The 18830-nt window shown below is 27.7% G+C and overlaps 2 protein-coding genes across 5 annotated transcripts; both read left to right on the top strand.

Annotated features, from left to right (window-relative positions):
* Positions 1-3138: 3138 nt before the first annotated feature.
* Positions 3139-7218, top strand: LOC115697551 (mitogen-activated protein kinase 9). 4 transcript variants are annotated; one of them, XM_030624614.2, is made up of 11 exons: positions 3139-3449; positions 4408-4816; positions 4904-5031; positions 5148-5207; positions 5295-5444; positions 5530-5685; positions 5782-5919; positions 6025-6098; positions 6420-6527; positions 6605-6844; positions 6948-7218. In XM_030624614.2, exons 1-10 carry the CDS (start codon positions 3426-3428, stop codon positions 6837-6839), a joined length of 1482 nt encoding a protein of 493 aa, XP_030480474.1. In that variant the 5' UTR covers positions 3139-3425; the 3' UTR covers positions 6840-6844; positions 6948-7218. The 4 variants fall into 4 exon arrangements, with proteins under 4 accessions (XP_030480474.1, XP_030480473.1, XP_030480475.1 ...); XM_030624613.2 differs by having other exon boundaries at positions 3140-3449; positions 6944-7218; XM_030624615.2 differs by lacking the exon at positions 3139-3449 and adding an exon at positions 3703-3972 and having other exon boundaries at positions 6944-7218.
* A 2540-nt stretch (positions 7219-9758) lies between these two features.
* On the top strand, positions 9759-14935 carry LOC115697579 (uncharacterized). The gene is made up of 7 exons (XM_030624651.2): positions 9759-9885; positions 10821-11093; positions 11739-11854; positions 12391-12472; positions 13207-13266; positions 13354-13461; positions 14535-14935. Exons 2-7 carry the CDS (start codon positions 10893-10895, stop codon positions 14790-14792), a joined length of 825 nt encoding a protein of 274 aa, XP_030480511.2. The 5' UTR covers positions 9759-9885; positions 10821-10892; the 3' UTR covers positions 14793-14935.
* The last annotated feature ends 3895 nt before the right edge of the window (positions 14936-18830 follow it).

Raw genomic sequence — 18830 nt, 5'->3', positions numbered from 1 at the left:
CTTGGCTACACATATGAAACTTGCAACCATGTGTTGAAGTTGATTAGTATAAGAATTAAGTTTAAGTACCATAGGCATAGCCATATGTAAAGAGAAATATTTTAATTAGAAAATAAAAATCGAACTAGAGAGGAATATATTTATTTTAGTATGAGAAGTGAGTTTCATATGTACTCTATATATAGAGAGGGGTGATATGATTTTGTATTTTTATTTGATTTTTTTTGGATTTTAAATTTTAAATCGTATGAGGAAATATAAAAAGATAATATATATATATTTTTTAAAAAAATAATTAAAAAGAAAGAATCATAATATTACTTTATTTTGACGTTATCTAATCTTTTCAACTTTGTTATTATTAGTTCTTTTTTTTTTTTTTAAAAAAAAAGATAAAATTATGCACACGTGGTTATAAAATTTTGCTCTATTAAAAAACAATGAGATATTTATTTGTTTATTTGATATGATTATTTAATTAGAATATTTATAAAGACAATTAATGTAAATGACTTTAATAAAACTATCGTAATCATTATTTAAATAAGTTTGTAAATGATAGGTATAGTAATAATTTATAAATAACACGATCAAATACAATTGAAATTTAAAATTAAATAAAATCACAATTTAATTAAATTTTAAATCCTTCGTCTTTTTTCTTTAATGATATGATTATTAATTTTTTGTTTTTAAATGATTGAATTTTTTATAAGTTAAATTTGAATTGATTTTTATATTTGTAATTTTAGATTTTGGATTTTTGTTTTACAAGTGTTTCTTTTATATTTTAGTTATTTTTTATTTAATTTTTATGGGGGCGGTGGCCGTAATTTGGTGTTGATTATATATAATATATTATTTATTTTTTCATCTTTATAAAAGTTAAAATTAATTAAAAAAATTAGTAATAATATATATTATTTTTGGCAATGATTTGGTGACAACATGTCAAAAGATAAATCTTCATAAAAATAATAATTTTAAATTGCACATGTTGGATCTGACACATTGACACATCAACCACATTAATATTTTTTAAGTTAGATAAAATTTAACAAAAGTTTTATATTTTAATATTATGAATAATTCAAATAATTTTAGGAAATTTAGATCTAGAGCCTTAAAATACATCTCAATTACATAAATAACGTGACTTTTAAAATAATCAAAGTTACTATTATATTTGTAACGTTTTCATTAATATTGATTTTGTTTTTAGTTCATAAATTCTTTTCTTGGTTATCCTTGTAATGTACATTCTTTATTTTTTTTTTTTGTACAATATATCTCAATGTTTGTATCAATTATCATGTCTTCTACACCTAATATTTTTTTACAATACATATATTTAATAAATATTTAGATTTAAAATATTTTCTCTTTCTTCTTTTTTTTTTTATATTTAATTTATTTATTTTTTTTGGCTACACTAATAATTATTTGATCTCAAAAATTACATATTGTGATCTACACTTTAAGATAATCATTTTGATATGTGAGACACAAATATTTTTTTTCTAGCCGAAATCAAATGTAACATTTTAGTTTCTTTAGTTTTTTTTTTCAATGTTTTTTTTTTTTTTTATATTTAGTTTACCAATAATATTCAAACTATGAAATATACTAAATAAAACTATTTCATATTTGTGCTTACTTCTTATATTATATATATGAAAACTAACTAGTTTCTACAATAAACTTAAAAGGTAACTAAAAATGTAATTTTAAAATAAGCAATTAATAATTTAAATGTTTACTAATTTTACTAATAAATTATGTGAGCTTTTTTTTTATTATTATAATTTATTAGTTTATTAAATAAACTTGTTGTTACAAAAGAAAAATAAAAAGTAACGTAAAAGTTTAAAATAATTGAATAATTTAATATGATTTAAAAATAAACACATAAATTTTAAAGTATCAAAAAGGTATACAAAATAATTGGTATATAAAAGTGGTAGCTTATTATATTACATAACAACTCATTAGTTTCAATAAATTTTAAGATTACCAAAATATATTTTAAATAATAAGATACAATAATATAATTTAAAAATAATTAATTGATTATTAAGATGTTTACAAATAAAGTTTGGAGGTAACCAAATTGTATCTCAAATTATATGATATAAAAATGAAGTTTTTTTTTTTATGTAAAATTAACTAATTAGTTTCTTATCAACATTATAACTAAGTAACCAAATAGTTACTTTTGAAAACGGAGGTAAATTAAAAATAAAAAGTAGAATTTGAGATTAATTTCGTTTCAGGCATATTAATTTCAAATTAAGGTATTTTTTGAAGACGTGGCAAGGTATTATTGTAAATGAGATTTGTTAAGGTATTTTTGAAATTAATTTGTATTTTAAGTATATTATTGAAAAAATCCTATAATTTTAATGGGCAAATTGAGGATACATAATTTAATTTAATAGTTGTAATAATTATTAAAAGATAATGTACAATTTTCTTAGTAACAATAGTGTAGAATTTACACCACTATTTAGTATAGTAGTTGGGATGTTTTTTTTATAAGAATATTGTTATTGAGGTATTATCATAATGAAGTGTCATGTTATAATTAGTTAGTAATTTTTTGTAATATTTATTAAAATAAAATAAGTGAGATTCGATATTATGTTGTACCAATAATAATATTATATTTTACAAGAGTGCTAAGCACTATGAGCGTCCTTTAATGGTTGCTATGGAGTTAGAGGTACGACTGTAATAAAATCGTAAAATAAAATACTTTTGTTGCTATTTTTTTATTAGAGTTATTTGTGTAATAATTATAAATATTAGGAATATTTACAGTGAAATCCCATTAATATTTACAATTATTACAACTCTAATAAAAAAAAATAGTAAAAAAAAAGTACGGCTGTAATATAATTGTAAAATAAAATATTGTAAAATAAAATACTTTTGTTGGCTACTTTTTAATTAAAATCATATGTATAATAATTGTAAATATCAAGAAATTTTCGCCACAAATATCCCACATAAGAAGACTATAGTGTAAAATAAATAAAATAAAAAGAGGGGTATTTTTGCAAAAGAAAAAGAAAAAGGGAAAATTGGACTTTTACACCAAAGCAACAAAGAAAGACAGTAAAAAAAGAGAGAAAGAGTCAAACTTTTTGAGAGTGGAAGACCAGACAACAATGGCAGAGAGAGATAATATTATATAATATACACAGATACATACACACTATCTACACATTCCAACCAAATCCCGCCATAATGTTGGGGATGATGATGATGATGGAGTACAAGATCTGCTGTTAGCTTTAATCAACTGGTTTAAACGCATTTCTTTTACCCAAAACGACACCGTTGAGCAATCACAGTCATCAGCTGGGGAGTTTTGATTTGAGCCCATCAAAGTAGCGGAGAGAATCAATTCCATAGTCGCCTTCATGGACCCTTCTCCTCATAACAAGGTCAGTTCTCTTAACCCTAACCCTAACCACAGCCCCTTATTTGGTTTCTCTCTCCTCTGTTAATGTGATAAGGATATGGCACGCAATTTGAGAATTTTGGAAGCATTTTTTTATTAAAGTTGCGTCCTTTTCTTAACTCCATTACCACATACACAAACCCCTTTTCTTTATTATATATTCTTCTGTTCAAAGTTTTCATTTTTGGAATTATTCTTCTCTCTCTCTCTTATATATATATAATGTATTGACTTTGATTGTTTTTTTTTTTTAATCTTGTCATTTCTTTGTAAGGATGATCACTCATTCATAAAAAGAACTCATTTTTGACAGATTCAAATTATTGGTGTGTGTGTATATATATAAATTATTACATATAGAGATATATAAATATATGGTTGTGGTTGTATTTGATTGATTCATATAATTTGGTTTGTCATCTGAAGAGTGGTGGCATTCCAAGCAAGGAGGCTTTTTTGTGATTCTTTTCCTTCAAAAAAGAAAAGGAAAAGAACAAACAAAACCAGTTAAATATTTTCTTCTTCTTCTTCTTCTTCTTCTTCTTCTCATTGATTTTATTTCATGTGTTGATCTATTGTGAAAGTTTTGATTTTAATTACTCCTTATTGATTATGTAATCTATTTTGACTTTTAGAATTATCTGCTTGAACACATGTTTTCCTGTTCTAATTTTATATCTATTCATAGCCCTTTTGGGGATATATCCCATTATAATTTTGTGCTTAGTTTTATGTATTGAGTTTAAATTTAATGTTCTTTTGGTTGGTTTTCAATCAATCTAAATCCCAAGTACATAAAATCAAATCTGAAATTATGTTCACAAAACCAAACACAGAGTATATATGGAACACTTTTATGTTTAAGTTAGTGATTTGTTGCTCTTACATCCTATATAGTTTTTCACTAAAGAGTTTACTAATCAGAGTTTCATTTAATTCAGACAATGCTTGACAAAGAATTTTTCACAGAATATGGGGAAGCAAGTCAATATGAAATCCAAGAAATGGTTGGCAAAGGTAGCTATGGTGTTGTTGCTTCTGCAATTGATACTCATACTGGAGAGAAAGTAGCTATTAAGAAAATCAAGGATGTCTTTGAGCATGTCTCGGATGCTACTCGCATTTTAAGAGAAATAAAGCTCCTTAGATTGCTGCACCACCCCGATATAGTCGAAATCAAACACATTATGCTGCCTCCATGTAGAAGGGAGTTCAAAGATATCTATGTTGTGTTTGAGTTGATGGAGTCTGATCTTCACCATGTCATTAAGGCAAATGATGATCTCACTCCTGAGCATCATCAATTTTTCCTTTATCAGCTACTTCGAGCTCTGAAGTTCATACATACCGGTTAGAATATCGCCTTTGTTTCGTGTGCTTTATCATAGCATAGTTTGTGGATTGCTCTAACTGTCATTCTTTATTGTTTTGTTGCAGCAAATGTGTTTCATCGTGATTTGAAACCGAAAAATATACTAGCTAATGCAGACTGCAAACTGAAAATCTGTGACTTTGGACTTGCCCGGGCAGCATTTAATGATGCCCCATCTACTGTTTTTTGGACTGTATGGGTCCTTATATGAGAACTTTTCTTGTTTGCGGTTTTGCTAGTACTTTCAAACTCACATTAGTGCTGCATATTTTAAATACTTGGGTTTGCTGACTTATTCATTTTTCTAAGGATTATGTTGCAACTCGATGGTATCGTGCCCCTGAACTTTGTGGCTCATTCTTCTCCAAGGTATAAGCATTTCCATTCTTTTGTGTTGCCATTATTGCGGTGATGAGTGGACTTTTGAGATTTTTCTTGTCAATTGTGCTTTTGCAGTATACTCATGCTATAGATATTTGGAGCATAGGATGTATATTTGCAGAAATGCTGACGGGCAAGCCATTGTTTCCTGGAAAAAATGTTGTGAATCAATTGGATCTAATTACCGATTTGACTGGCACCCCTTCTGAGGAATCAATTGCAAGGGTAAATTTAGTTTTTTCTGTTGATATTTCCTTTTTGTTAGTTCTCTTACATATCTCACAAGTGAATCCATCACAACTTTTTGTAGATTCGGAATGAGAAGGCAAAGAGATATCTGAATTCGATGAGGAAAAAGCAACCGATTCCTTTGTCACAGAAATTCCCTAAGGCGGATCCTTTGGCTCTTCGTTTACTTCAACGTCTACTGGCATTTGATCCTAAAGATCGCCCTTCTGCTGAACAGATAAGCCTTTATCAAAATAGTTGTTTGGCATAGCTTTATTCCCCGAAAAGCATGTAAAAACATATTTTTTGATAAAGGAGATTCTTTCATTTACAGGCCTTGGCAGATCCCTATTTTTTTGGATTGGCGAACTTGGAAAATGAACCATCTAGACAACCCATCTCGAAGCTTGAATTTGATTTTGAGAGGACGAAATTAATAAAGGACGACGTAAGAGAGCTAATATATAGAGAGGTACAACTCATGGCATTTTGTTATAACTATGGCTCTTAGTTGTTTAACTCTTATGCAATCCTTTGTTTACTGTTCTCTGATCCTTAAACATTTGAATCATAACAGATTTTAGAGTATCATCCGAAGATGTTGCAGGAGTACCTCCAAGGTTCAGACGATAGCGGCTTCATGTATCCAAGGTTGAGAATTCTGTCTTTTTTCTTTCCAATCATTAACATTGATCTTAAAGATGTTTTCATATAAATTTAAAAGATTCTTGGAGTTACCCAAAATGATTGGAAGATTGTCATTTCAGCATATTTATGTTATGAGTCGTCATCTTTTTTGTCGAGTATCGTTTCACAAAGAATCGTAAAGAAAATGAGATTATTCTTTTTCAAGTGTCAAGAAGAACTTAACTTTAGAGTTTTTACGGGAACAAATCACGTGTTTAACCATTTGAATTACTCGTTTGGGAACGGTTTAAACAACTAATATACTACAACATTATGTCAACTCAGTGGAATCGATCAATTCAAGCGACAATTTGCCCATCTCGAGGAGCACTACAGCGAAGGTGAAAGAAGCACTAGTCCACTCGAAAGGAAGCATGCTTCTTCCCTACCTAGGTAACTATACTATTGAAGATATTCTATGCTCTGATAATTTCTTCAGTGTCTTCTAAACCTTGTGTTTTTGTCTTCAGGGAACGGATTTGTGTCCACATAGATGATGATTCCGAGCAAAATGATCATAAGAAAAACTCTACAGGTTCACTTGGCCGAGCAGCTATTCAGAGCCCTCCACGAGAAAAACCCGAATCTGCATACAAATATGGACCAGTTATTCGAAATGGATGTAGCAAGCCTAAGAATAGTCCTAAATGCTTATTGAGAAGTGCTAGTATTAGTGCATCTAAGTGTGTTCAACACACTCATTGAATTCGGTAAAATTAAAAACCGCCTTTATGTTTTTCTTTCACCGAGTTTTGGAAACTGATTTTTATGTTTTCGGGTTTGATCTTATCTGGGCCAATGTTTTGCAGGAAGATAGAGAGAGAGGAGCAAAAATGAAGAAGAGGCCATCAATAATGGTGGTATTGTTGTTGAGAGTAAAAACTACACACATTTCTAGTCTTACTTATATTTATGAACAAAAAAAAAAGACTTAATTCTGTCTGTTAAACCCATAATTTAACAGGGTTTAGTGGCAATAATTGGATTATTGTGATATTTTTAAGGTTATATTTGTTATAATTTATATATATATATATACACTATTTCACTCAACTATAATGGTGATTTGGTTTACTACTACTAATGTCATATTACTAATTGGTGTTGCAATAGCTTTTGATTTTTGTGAGTTTCTTTTTATGAATGTAGATCAAAATAATGTTATATATATATTATGTATATGCCCTTTTTATGTATAAATTATAGAATAATGAAATAGAATATCAAATAAAAATAAATTGAATATTTTTGTTTGATATTTTAAACTAATGGAATATCATATACCATTTTTGCTTAAAAACAAAAAGAAGAAAACTTGATTAATTTATTTTATTTTATTTAGGTAAAGTTTTTTATAATATGTGAAAAGTAACAAAGACTAATAATTGAGCATAGTAATAGTTTTTTTTTTGATTGATTAACAATATTCTTTAAAAAGTTTTTACATTTCAATTGGGTTTATTTAGATAGGAAAGCCAAAAATTCAAGATTAGTGTTAGTAATTCAAATAATTAAAAAGTTGGTGACCAACTAAGAAAGAATATTTGAAATTCTTATGATGATTACATATGAATTTCTAATGTTCATTGTGTTATTATTGCTACTTAAATAGGTTCGAAGAAATTATTAACAAAAACAAAAATAGAAAGTAAAATTAAAATTAAAAGTTACTTTTTTATTTCTATTATATTTAGTTAACTAAAATTTAACAATTCAAATACTTAAGTCATTTTGTTTTAAAAAATAAAAATACTTTTCAATTTATTTTTGAATTTTAAATTGTTTTTTCTTTTCTTTTGAATAAAAGATATTTATTATTGGGCCAACGCTAAAATAAATTTAAAGATTTACATAAATTCAAGTAATCCTGACCACTAAACTCTTGCCTCATTAAAAGAAAGATCGAGTTTGATAAGATTATGAGTTATAGAGTTCACAGCGATTATAAAAGAAAAACTTAAAAACATTAAGCTTATCACAAACTAAATAAGTATCTTGTAAAATCGAACCATAATCTCCTAGACAAGCCTATCTTTGGTTCACGATTTTATAACAATTAGACAATTTGTGTCCACCTCAATACAACAATATCTAAGACGAGAGCACAATTGTAACTTAATCAGGATAGCTATAGCTTCGACAAAAGACATAACTAAAAGACTCACCGCCTAGGTAGTTGCAGACATCACACAATGTCCTGCAAAGTCTTAAATAACCACTTCAAAATCCATATAACAGTCATAAGACTTAAGTATTTAAATGCTTAAATCGTTAAAATTTTATATTGAAAAGATTTAGATATTTAAGTTTTTAAATTTCAAATAACTTGAATATTTTTTTTGAGAGAGTGATTTGAATCACACTATGATAATCGTCGACGCAGAGGAACTTTCAGTCAACAAGCTAATTGTCTAGCCAAAGATATACAAAATCAGAATATGAGTCACAACAAGCAGAACAACTTATATAAGACCAAGTTATCTCAGAAATTTAGACAAAACAACTTGAAACCACCTTTAAGAGGCATCCGATATAATTAGTAACAACTTTGATATTTTTATCTTAATCTAACATTTTTGAGTTCTTTAAGGAGGAAACTATAAATTTTATGGATTTTTATAATTTTTGTGCAAAAATATAGTTCTTTTTTTAAAAAATTATTTTATGAGAAAATTAAAGAAAAAGTTGATACAAAAAAATTATAAATTTTATGGGTTTTTATAATTTTTGTATAAAAGTATGCTTTTTTTTTTTTCAAAAAGATTATTTTATGGGAAAATTTTAAAAAAAAATTAAAAATATGGGAAAATCAGATAAAAGTAAGAGTAATTTGCGGTAAAACCCCCTCAACTATCAATTTACTTACAAAAAACCATCGAACCTCATATTTTGGTGGGAAAACCCTCCAAAATTCTGTTCCATTTACATTTTTAAGGTGTCGTCTGTCCAGCCTTGTTAAGTCCTAATTTTGCCCACGTGACAATAACAGGTCACTAAAAAATTATCCTACATGGCAATATTTTACAAAATTAAAATTAAAATTAAAATAAAAAATTTAAGAGTAATTTGCTGCGAAACTCCCCCAACTATCAATTTACTTACAAAAAACCATCCAACCTTAAAGTTTTTTGGATGGTTTTTGCCAAGTAAGTTGATAGTTGGGGGGTTTTGCCGCAAATTACTCTTAAAATTTTTATTTTATTTTGTAAAATATGGCCACATAGGATAATTTTTTAGTGACCTGTCATTGCCACATGGGTAAAATTAGGACTTAACGAGGCTGGACAGAAGACACCTTAAACATGTAAACGGAACAGTAATTTGGAGGGTTTTCCCACTAAAATATGAGGTTGGATGGTTTTTTGCAAGTAAATTGATAGTTAAGGGGGTTTGGCCACAAATTACTCTAAAAGTAACCAACAAGGTATAACCAGAAGGATATTTTTTTCAATAGATTTTAACTTTTTTAAAAAAAATTTCCTCAACAAAATAATTTTGAAAAAAAAACCATATTTATACAAAGGTATAGTTTAAAAAATATAAAAATAAAAATTCCTCTCCCATTCATTGGGCCTGGGCGACTTAGGCCCAATATGGCCCAAATAACATAAATGAAATAAAATGTGAAATAGTAATAAAAGGTTTCACTCATTCACGTTACTTCCAGATCCCTCACCGGCGACGGCAACGGCAACGGCAACGGCGACCGACGCTCTCTCTCCCAACAGCCTCAATCACTGTCACTATAACGGTAACTGACCAAAATTTATTACCACTGTCTCCATTGATCAGATTATAGTCTCTTTGGGAGTTCATCTTCTTAGGGATGTTTTCTGGTTTGAATCCAAATCCCAATTCGAATTTGCTTTCTCCATTTCATTTATATAATTTTAGCTTAATGAAATTTAGCAACTATGTTTATGTGAGAAGAAAGAACTAGTCTTTAACAAGGGCAAAATTAGAAAAAAAAAAAAAGGGGTTTATATTTGTGAAATAAAATTAAATTCAAATAATTTTTAGTTTTTCAGCACAAAAAAACTTTTTTGGGGATGTTATGGGCTAATAAGGGGCCTTGCGCAATGACCCGGCCGCTTTACCTTTAGGTGTCGTTTGGTTTGAGGAAATAGAATATAATAGAAAGGAAACAACTTTTATTTGGTTTAATTTTTAAGTATTGAAATGTCATTCTTGTTCTAGCTATGTTTTCATTTCTTCCAACCAAACACGACCTGATGAGGTGTTTGTTATGTGAGTTTGCGTTGAAGAGAATATAAAACTTAAGTGTTGAAGGGAATTAACATTACTATCATTTTAATTTAAAAAATAGGATTCACTTGTAAACACAAACCGCCTTTAGTTATTAAAATTCAATTTAGTTTGACATTTTCATTCCCATCAAGTTTAAACTTCATACCAAATGCCCCTTAACAGAAACCTCAACTAGGGAACTAATAAGCCACCAGTGGTCAAGCATAATATAGGGCATGTTTGGTGCCAGTCATTTAAGTGAGAAGAAAGAATTAACTTATATGAAAAAGAGAAACATTTGGTGCCACCTTGTATTGATCAATATCAAGTTATCACACATGGTGTGCTGTGTTAATATTACATAATAATGTATAAGACTGTGTTGTGTTATTCACTACACAACATCTCTCAGCTTAATCTTCTTCATCTGTTTGATAGGGTCATGCTTGTTCTTCTACTTTGGTCAGAAATTTCCCATCCTTAGATGATTGTGATTTTGCATAGAGGAAGATGATAAGGCAATTCCTCATGAAGGCTCAACAAGGGCATACTACAGTTGGTTTTCTTTTATTTAACCAAAAGAGATGGGTCCATAGTAGGAACAAGAAGGCCATGGAGTTTATAGCCAAAGGGTATGGTGCTTTGCAGGAAGTAGATAGAGTCATTGATTATGCTGAGTTCCAAGATAAACGTCTTATTCCTCTCCTCAGGGTATGATTCTACTACCAATTTTATTGTAATGATTTCACTATTGTTATTGTTTTTGTAAAAATTGGTCTGTGGTGAATATCCATTTGGAAGGATGATAATTGTTATTTTGATTATAATTGGTTTGTGAAGAATACCCACTTGGAGATTTTATTGTAATATTGTTGGGTTCTGAAATTTTAGAAAAGAATGGCTAATTTGGTGATTTGACTTGCTAAAGGTTTTGTCATATTTGGTGTTTTGTAGATTAAATTTCATTCATTTTCTTGAGCTTCAAATATGGCGTTCGATTTTATAAATTCCTGAATTCGGTTACTTCATAAGTACTCCCAATATAGTTTAGATAGGTTGGGAAAACAATTGTTTTTCTTTCTCCTATAATTTTAGCTAAGTTTGACATCTTCAATCTCTGTATCTATTCTACCTTTTAATTACTTGTGTTTAATTTGGCATTGGTGATAATAATTGGTTGTGGCATTCATCGACATTACCTTGTTAATGTGAGAAACTCTCCGAGTGATATCATGTGTTTCTGCTTAGTCGAGAGGCTGGTGTTTAGTTTACCTTTTCTTTTATTACGAAACCAATCTCGAAATTGTTTGCTTGTTAATTTAGCTTCTTTCTGTACCTTGTGTTTTAATTTTACAGACAGCAAAGGAAAATTTTGAGTTGGCTCTAGAGGCTGACAACTCAAACACCCATGCCAGATATTGGTTGGCAAGATTGCATATGAAATATCATGTCCCTGGAGCATGTAAAGCAGTGTAAGGAGACTTATATAATCGAGTTTTTTTTTTTCGCTTATCATTTAAACTTACTTCTCTGATGTTTGTGGATGGTGATGATGTAGCGGGGTAGTGATTGGAAGGAAATTAGTAAGTATATGTAGGTGAGTATGGGAATAGTTGGGGTATGCGAGAATTGAGTATTTTCTCAGCATCTCTTAGAGAGCTTCGGCTCACCATCCTTGTAGAGGCTATAGTTTCCTTTTGCAATTTCATTCAATAACACTCCCTATTTCTTGGCCAATATTGTGTGATAGCTACTGCTTTACTGTTCTTGAGGTTAATCTTGTTCGAGTGGTTGTCGGGTCTTATCAGTATCGTAACTGTTTTAATGTGTCAATATTCAACTTTGGAGAAGGAAAAGAAATATCTGAAGACTCTCTATCAATAGAAGGGTAAAAAGATGACACTTTAGTCTAGTTTGGGTGCGTAACGATCTGGGGTCATGTTAGTTTCTCCAAATCTCTATATGCTTTTGATCTTGTTGCTGTTTTTGTTTTCTTCTCTCACAACAGGGGTGCTGCATTATTAGTAGAAGCTGCAAACATGGGTGATAAAAATGCTCAATATGAATTGGGTTGCAAATTGAGAGTTGAGGTTAGGTTTCTTTGTTCATATACTTCTCTAGTGCAACTTAAGCACTTTTATTCACTTTATGCTTGTTCGGTAACCCGAGTTTCCTGCTCTAGCAATTAATAATCATAGAAAAGAAACCATTTGTTTGAGCAGATTTTACCCTTTGTTGTGTACATGTTTTGTTTATTTTCTCTATTTGAATGCGGTTACTGTAACATGAGTTGCACCAAACCGGTACATTGTGCAAATGCGCATCTTTCGGCTCATAAAATTCAACCGACTATTCTATGTAAATTTTTCCATTTTCTTGTTATTGTCAATCCTCTTCTTCGGAGCTCAATTTGGTTTCAGTAAATATTGCTCAACTCTTTGTCTTCATTGATTTTTATGCCGAAAGACCCGAAGTAGAGATCCTCAAATCAATAGCAAAATAAACATGTGAGAACAGAGAGAAATTGAAAATTGAAGGAAACTCAAAATAGGAAAATCTGAGAATTTTTATTGAATGATTAAAAAGATAAGAACACACTAAGAAAATAGGCAAAGCTCTTTAATTTTCTTTTCTATATATTCTTTTAGGGCTCCTTTAGTACGTTGTATTAGGTCGTATTATATTGTATTGTATTATATTGAATTTAATTATATATCATATTTTTATATAGTATTATATTAAATACGGCGTACCAAACGAACCCTTAACCTTAAGTTCTTCTTATGAATCAAAGCTCAAGTTTTGTTCTCTTGGTTTTGTATAGAATCCGTATGTCAATTCGGTTCAACAAGCTTTCTATTACCTGGAGAAGGCTGCTGATCAGGTGCATTTTACGATCGAATGTACAACATTTTATGATTTCTTTCTATGAATGACCAAAAAACTTACTATGTTTCTTTGCTATGTTTAGTTTCATCCAGGTGCCCTTTACCTCCTAGGAGCTGTATATTTGACAGGAGATTGTGTAAACAAAGATGTAGACTCAGCACTATGGTGTTTTCATAAGGCATCCGAAAAGGTAAGTTGCTTCTCTAATTTCAGTTAAATGACTTGCTAAGTTTTATTGTCTAGTTTTCCGGGAGCATCTCTTTCTTATGTAAGTTACAACGTTAATGTTGCACCCATAAATTGGTTTAACATGCCCTTAGAATAGACAGTAAACTTTTATGGATAGAAGGAATCTCTTCACTTTGCCTTCCGGCTTTTTTTCTAACCTATATCGGTTACCATTAAAAAAAAATGACTTGCTAAGTTCATTTGAATGTTCTTAGGATGATGAGATTGAATGCATGATGAAATCAGATGTTGCTGCATTATGCTTTTGACCCATTTCGAAATCGACAAAAAAATAAGAAAGGAATGAATACATTGTGTTTTCCTTTCCTTTTTTTTTTTTTTGGTCAAGAATACAATATTGTATTAAAATTACACCAGAACAGAGTTAGATATGGGAGGAATAGTTTCTTCTAATCAATAAAAGCTCATTGTCTTGCCAAAGAACATGCCCAATTCATAAGTTGAAATTGAAATTGTGACTAACATGAATATATACTGTTTTCTTAATTGTTTGTTATTTAGATGGAAAGGAAATTATACTATATATAAACCTACTATATTACCATTAAATTCTTAATATATAAAAACATAATATAAATATATTTATTTGGTACCTTATGTTTTCTCGAAGAACAAGTTTAGTACCCTGTATTTTTAATAATGTTTATACATATTTGGTACCCTAAAATCAATTTTGATCAGTTCATATAATTGAAGACAATTTAATTGTATTAAATAAATTTGATTGTTCAAATTGTAATTTTAGGATACAATATATGTACGATTTCAAAATACAAGGTACCAAACATATTAAAAACTCTAAATTGATAAGTACATTTAAATGTTCTTATTAAGGATCATATGACTTGAATGTATGATGAAATAAGATGTTGTTTCATAATGTTTTCTGTTTTGTTCTTGGACCCATTTCGAAGTTGCTCATATTGAACTGTTAAAGTTTCGAAATTGGAAAGAAAGTTTTGAACTTTGTCTAATTAACACATCAAATTCATATGAGTTGGTACACATATGCAGGGACATGCTGGTGCAGCTATAGCATATGGCTCTCTTCTTCTTAAAGGTGTTGAAATACCCGAATCTATAGCCAAATTAAGGTCACAAAAGGCGTTTTTATATAAAAGAGCGAGAAAAGACGAAGAGATTTGTTCGACTCGTGATCGAGTAGAGATGGCGAAAGAACAATTTGAGATTGCAGCCAGAGGTGGTTGTGACTTGGGGTTAAGATGGTTGGACATACTTGAGAAGGAAGAAAAGCAATTGCTTAGTAGATAATGCATTGCATATACAAATCCTTTTTTTGGGTTTTCTTTGCTATGATATGACTAACCAATAATGTCATTCATTACACACTTGATTGGTATAGAGTATTTTCTTATGAGAAATTTATATAAATATTTAACTCTTTTTTATGGTTATTTTTTCCATCATATTTGTTTATTGTTTTAAGAGTTGTATTAGAGTTGTTATTATTTGATTATTAATTTAAATAATAATAATAAAAATTAAATCTCATATAATTTAATTATATCTAATTTTAAATTTATTTATTAGAAAATATATCTAGTAAATTTTATTAAAAATAAGTAAATAAGTTTAATATTCTATATAATATAATTTGTTATAAAGTATAATTAATTAAATTAATGTCTAATTTAAATTTAAATTTATGTAAAAATAATAATTATTAATTTTGTTGATACTTTTAAATTAAATTTAGATATTTAAAATTATTTTTTTTTTGAAAAAAATAATTAATTATTTTAACATTGTTAATTTTAACGGTTAATGAAAAAAAAAACGTTAAACTAATATTTTTTATTAAATAACTACATTTAATATAAGAGAGCTATATATTCTTTAAGTTAGGATTTTAGTGTTTTGTTAAAAAAAAAAATAGTTAAGCCAAAATCTTACTATTAATATGTTGTGATAGTGTAATTCTTAATTTCATTTTTTATTTTTTAAAATAAGAATTAAAAACAAAAATAAACTATATAAATACCTTTTTTTAATCATAGTTTTTTTGTACTCTCTTTCATCAATTTATGTTCTCTATTCTCACTTAACTAATAAAAAAAAGTTAGCATACACATTTTTCACTATTATAAAATTAAAATAATAAAAAATTTATTTCAAATTCTATTTTACATTGTTTTAAGGGCTTTTATATATGTAGTATATATGTAGATTGAATTTTGTAATAAAAAATTGTATTTTTCAAAGGAGGATATTCTTTTTCTTTTTTCCTTTGGAAAAAAATGATCATTTAAACAACTTTTTGAAAAGAGGATTTTTTTTTTAAGAAATCTTTTTTGAAAAAGAGGATTTGATATTACAAGGAAGCACATGCAATAATAATCATAATAATAATAAAAGACTTTAATTTTGTAGATTTTTTTTCCATGTTTTATATGGTGTAGCTTATCTTTTATGTCTAGAAAAGTATGATACATTATTCTAAAGATGATTCTTTCATAATAATCATAGTTTGGTTCCCAATTTTGAGGCATATCAAAGTGTCAACAATCATTAAACTTCTATCATTAATTTTTGAAATTCCAAATGTTTTAATTGTTTTTTTTTTTCAAGAAAAATTAAATCATCTTAGTAGTATTTTTTTGGCTCCTTTCTTATCTTTTACATCACTTAATTTCTAGAAGATAAAATTTTCATATGGCCATGGTTCTTTCCCTCTTTAAAAATTAAAAGGAAAAAAAAAACATAGTTATTTCAGTTCTTAAAAGTTTTAAAGGTTTCAAATTAATTGCATTATATTGACATTCAATCATTTATAAAGGCATCCAACTTTGATTTAGAAACAAAAAACACATACACAAACAATATGATACCTTGTAGTTTATTATTAAAACTAATTTTCTCGCGAGTGTTCTACTGTAAAAGTATTTAACCGTTATTTATAAGGTATATAAATCATTTTACTAATTACTAATTAATTTTTTAAAAATATCCAATATAATTAGTTAGGTAATCATTTTACTCATCACTAATTAGTTTTTTAAAAATATCTAATGTGATTAGTTAGGTTTCAAAATAATCATTTTGAATCTAATTGCAAAAGAATTGTTATCTATCTTAATAATCATGTTTCTATAGATTTCTACTTTCTAGTTCCTACTTGTATTGACTTTCATGTCTTTAAATTCTTTTGTTGTTCTAAGATAATTAATATTGTAGCTTATACTCAGGCCTGATCTTAGGTATAAGCATACTAGGTTTATGCCTAAGACCACTTAGTCCATGAGCTAAAAAAATTATTTTATAAAAATACACATATTTTTTTTTATTGATTTTAAAAAATATTATATTTTTTTTATAAAGGCTCAAATTTTGCTTTTTCCTATGGCCAATTAGAGTTTAGAGCCGGCCCTGCTCATACTTTAGCTAAATATGCTTTGAACACTACTGCATTTTGTTTATAGTTTAGTGGCTTGGTTATTCAAATTGTATTTGGTGACATATTTTGGCAAATGCAAAATTTCAATGAAAGTTGCTTTAGCCTTTGCTCCTTCTTGAGTTATTTGCTCTAAAGGTAACTTTCTTGAGACTATTTTCTCTATAAAAAAAAAGGTTTTAAAATAGAATCATATGTGATTCTTGATATAGTATTATGACCTTATAACTCTCAACACACATTATTAATCAAAAGTGTGTTTTGGACCTATGAAATATCACATGTGAGCATCTTACATTAATAAAGAAGAGATTGTTGATCATTTTACAAGACTAATAAGAAGTTACTCTTTTATTATCATATAGTTTTGAGGTAAGAAATCTCTTTAGACTTGTGAAATGGACTCTTTCTCGATAATGGGCCCAGCCCAAGCCCGTATTTAGCAAAAAAATTATATTGTATATTCGCTTTACTTTATATGTTTTAATTTTTACCTTTATTTTTATATTTTTAAAATATACTTACTTTTATAGATGATGTCCCCATTACACCCTTAAATTAATTCAAATTATGTATTAGACTTAAGTAGAGAGTGAGAGTCTATTGGGTAACCCACTCATAAAAATAAGTATATTTTAATGAAATATATTTTAAGGATATTTTAAATTAATGAATACAAAAAAAATATTTCTCAACTTATACCATATTTAACATTATCTAAATCGGTCTAAAATAAAAATTAGCAAAACGACAAACGACACTTTAAGTTTCCAAGAAATAGTAGCAAATTGAAAAACATCCACTTATAAATATGAGAATTGTTAATGATGACTATTGTTGTTCAGTGTTTTTTATAGGTGGCGCATTATAATTTGTTAGCGATATTTACAGTTATTTTCATAAGTTATATAAAATTCGATACTTAATTACACCAATAGCGATTTAACACTGAAGAAAATACTAGAAACCAACAATACCATTTAACAAATATCATAAATTATTATATAGTGATTCATCAAAATTAGTAAGCAAAAATCACTACCATCAATATCATTATCACATTAAATGTGATTTTTTTTCTTGAAACAAATTAATTGTGCAATTAAAAATAAGAGTTGTACTATTAAAATCTCTCACATCACATGCATTTATGATATCTATTCTATATAAAGTGTGCCTATATAACTAAATTCTTGGTTTATGAGAAATTCATGGTGTGACTTTTTATTTATATTTAATAAAATAATAAAATATTATTTATATATAATAAAATAAGAAAATAAAAATAAAACAAATCTCATTTAAACTGATATTTGATATTTGAACTGATACTATTTATATATATACAATATTATATATTGTTCTCAATGTGATATTATTTAAACCATAAATTTACTATCCTATTTTGAATTTAATTAAAACCAACAAAATATATATACCTAATCTTGTACGTTCTCATTTTTTCTAATTTTTTTTTTATTAAAGTTAATTATTTTAAATAAATAAAAATTCATAATAAAAATCTGATTTTTAAATTTTCTCTATTACTATACTATTTTGAATTTAATTAACAACAATAAAATATATGTACGTATATTTTTCATTTTTTTAATATAAATTTTCTATATACATATATATTTATACAAAAAAAAAAAATAGAGATAAAAAATAGTAGTGAAGAGATTCAAAAAATTTCACATAAGCTTCAAACACACTTTAAAAAAAGTATCATTTATAATTCTATGTGTAACTAATTTATTTGTTTATTTGGATGATTTTAGTCTATATATCTCAAATTATACTTTTTAATTTTTATAATTCGGTTATAGCAAGTAAGAATATTTGGGTTGATGTAATCATAACAGTATATATATAGCTTTAGTTGAGCATGAATTGTC

The sequence above is a fragment of the Cannabis sativa genome, chromosome 7 (genome assembly GCF_029168945.1).
Source record: "Cannabis sativa cultivar Pink pepper isolate KNU-18-1 chromosome 7, ASM2916894v1, whole genome shotgun sequence".
NCBI lineage: Eukaryota > Viridiplantae > Streptophyta > Magnoliopsida > Rosales > Cannabaceae > Cannabis > Cannabis sativa.
Note: the sequence above shows the minus strand (reverse complement) of the source record. Positions and strands in the feature narration are given on the sequence as shown.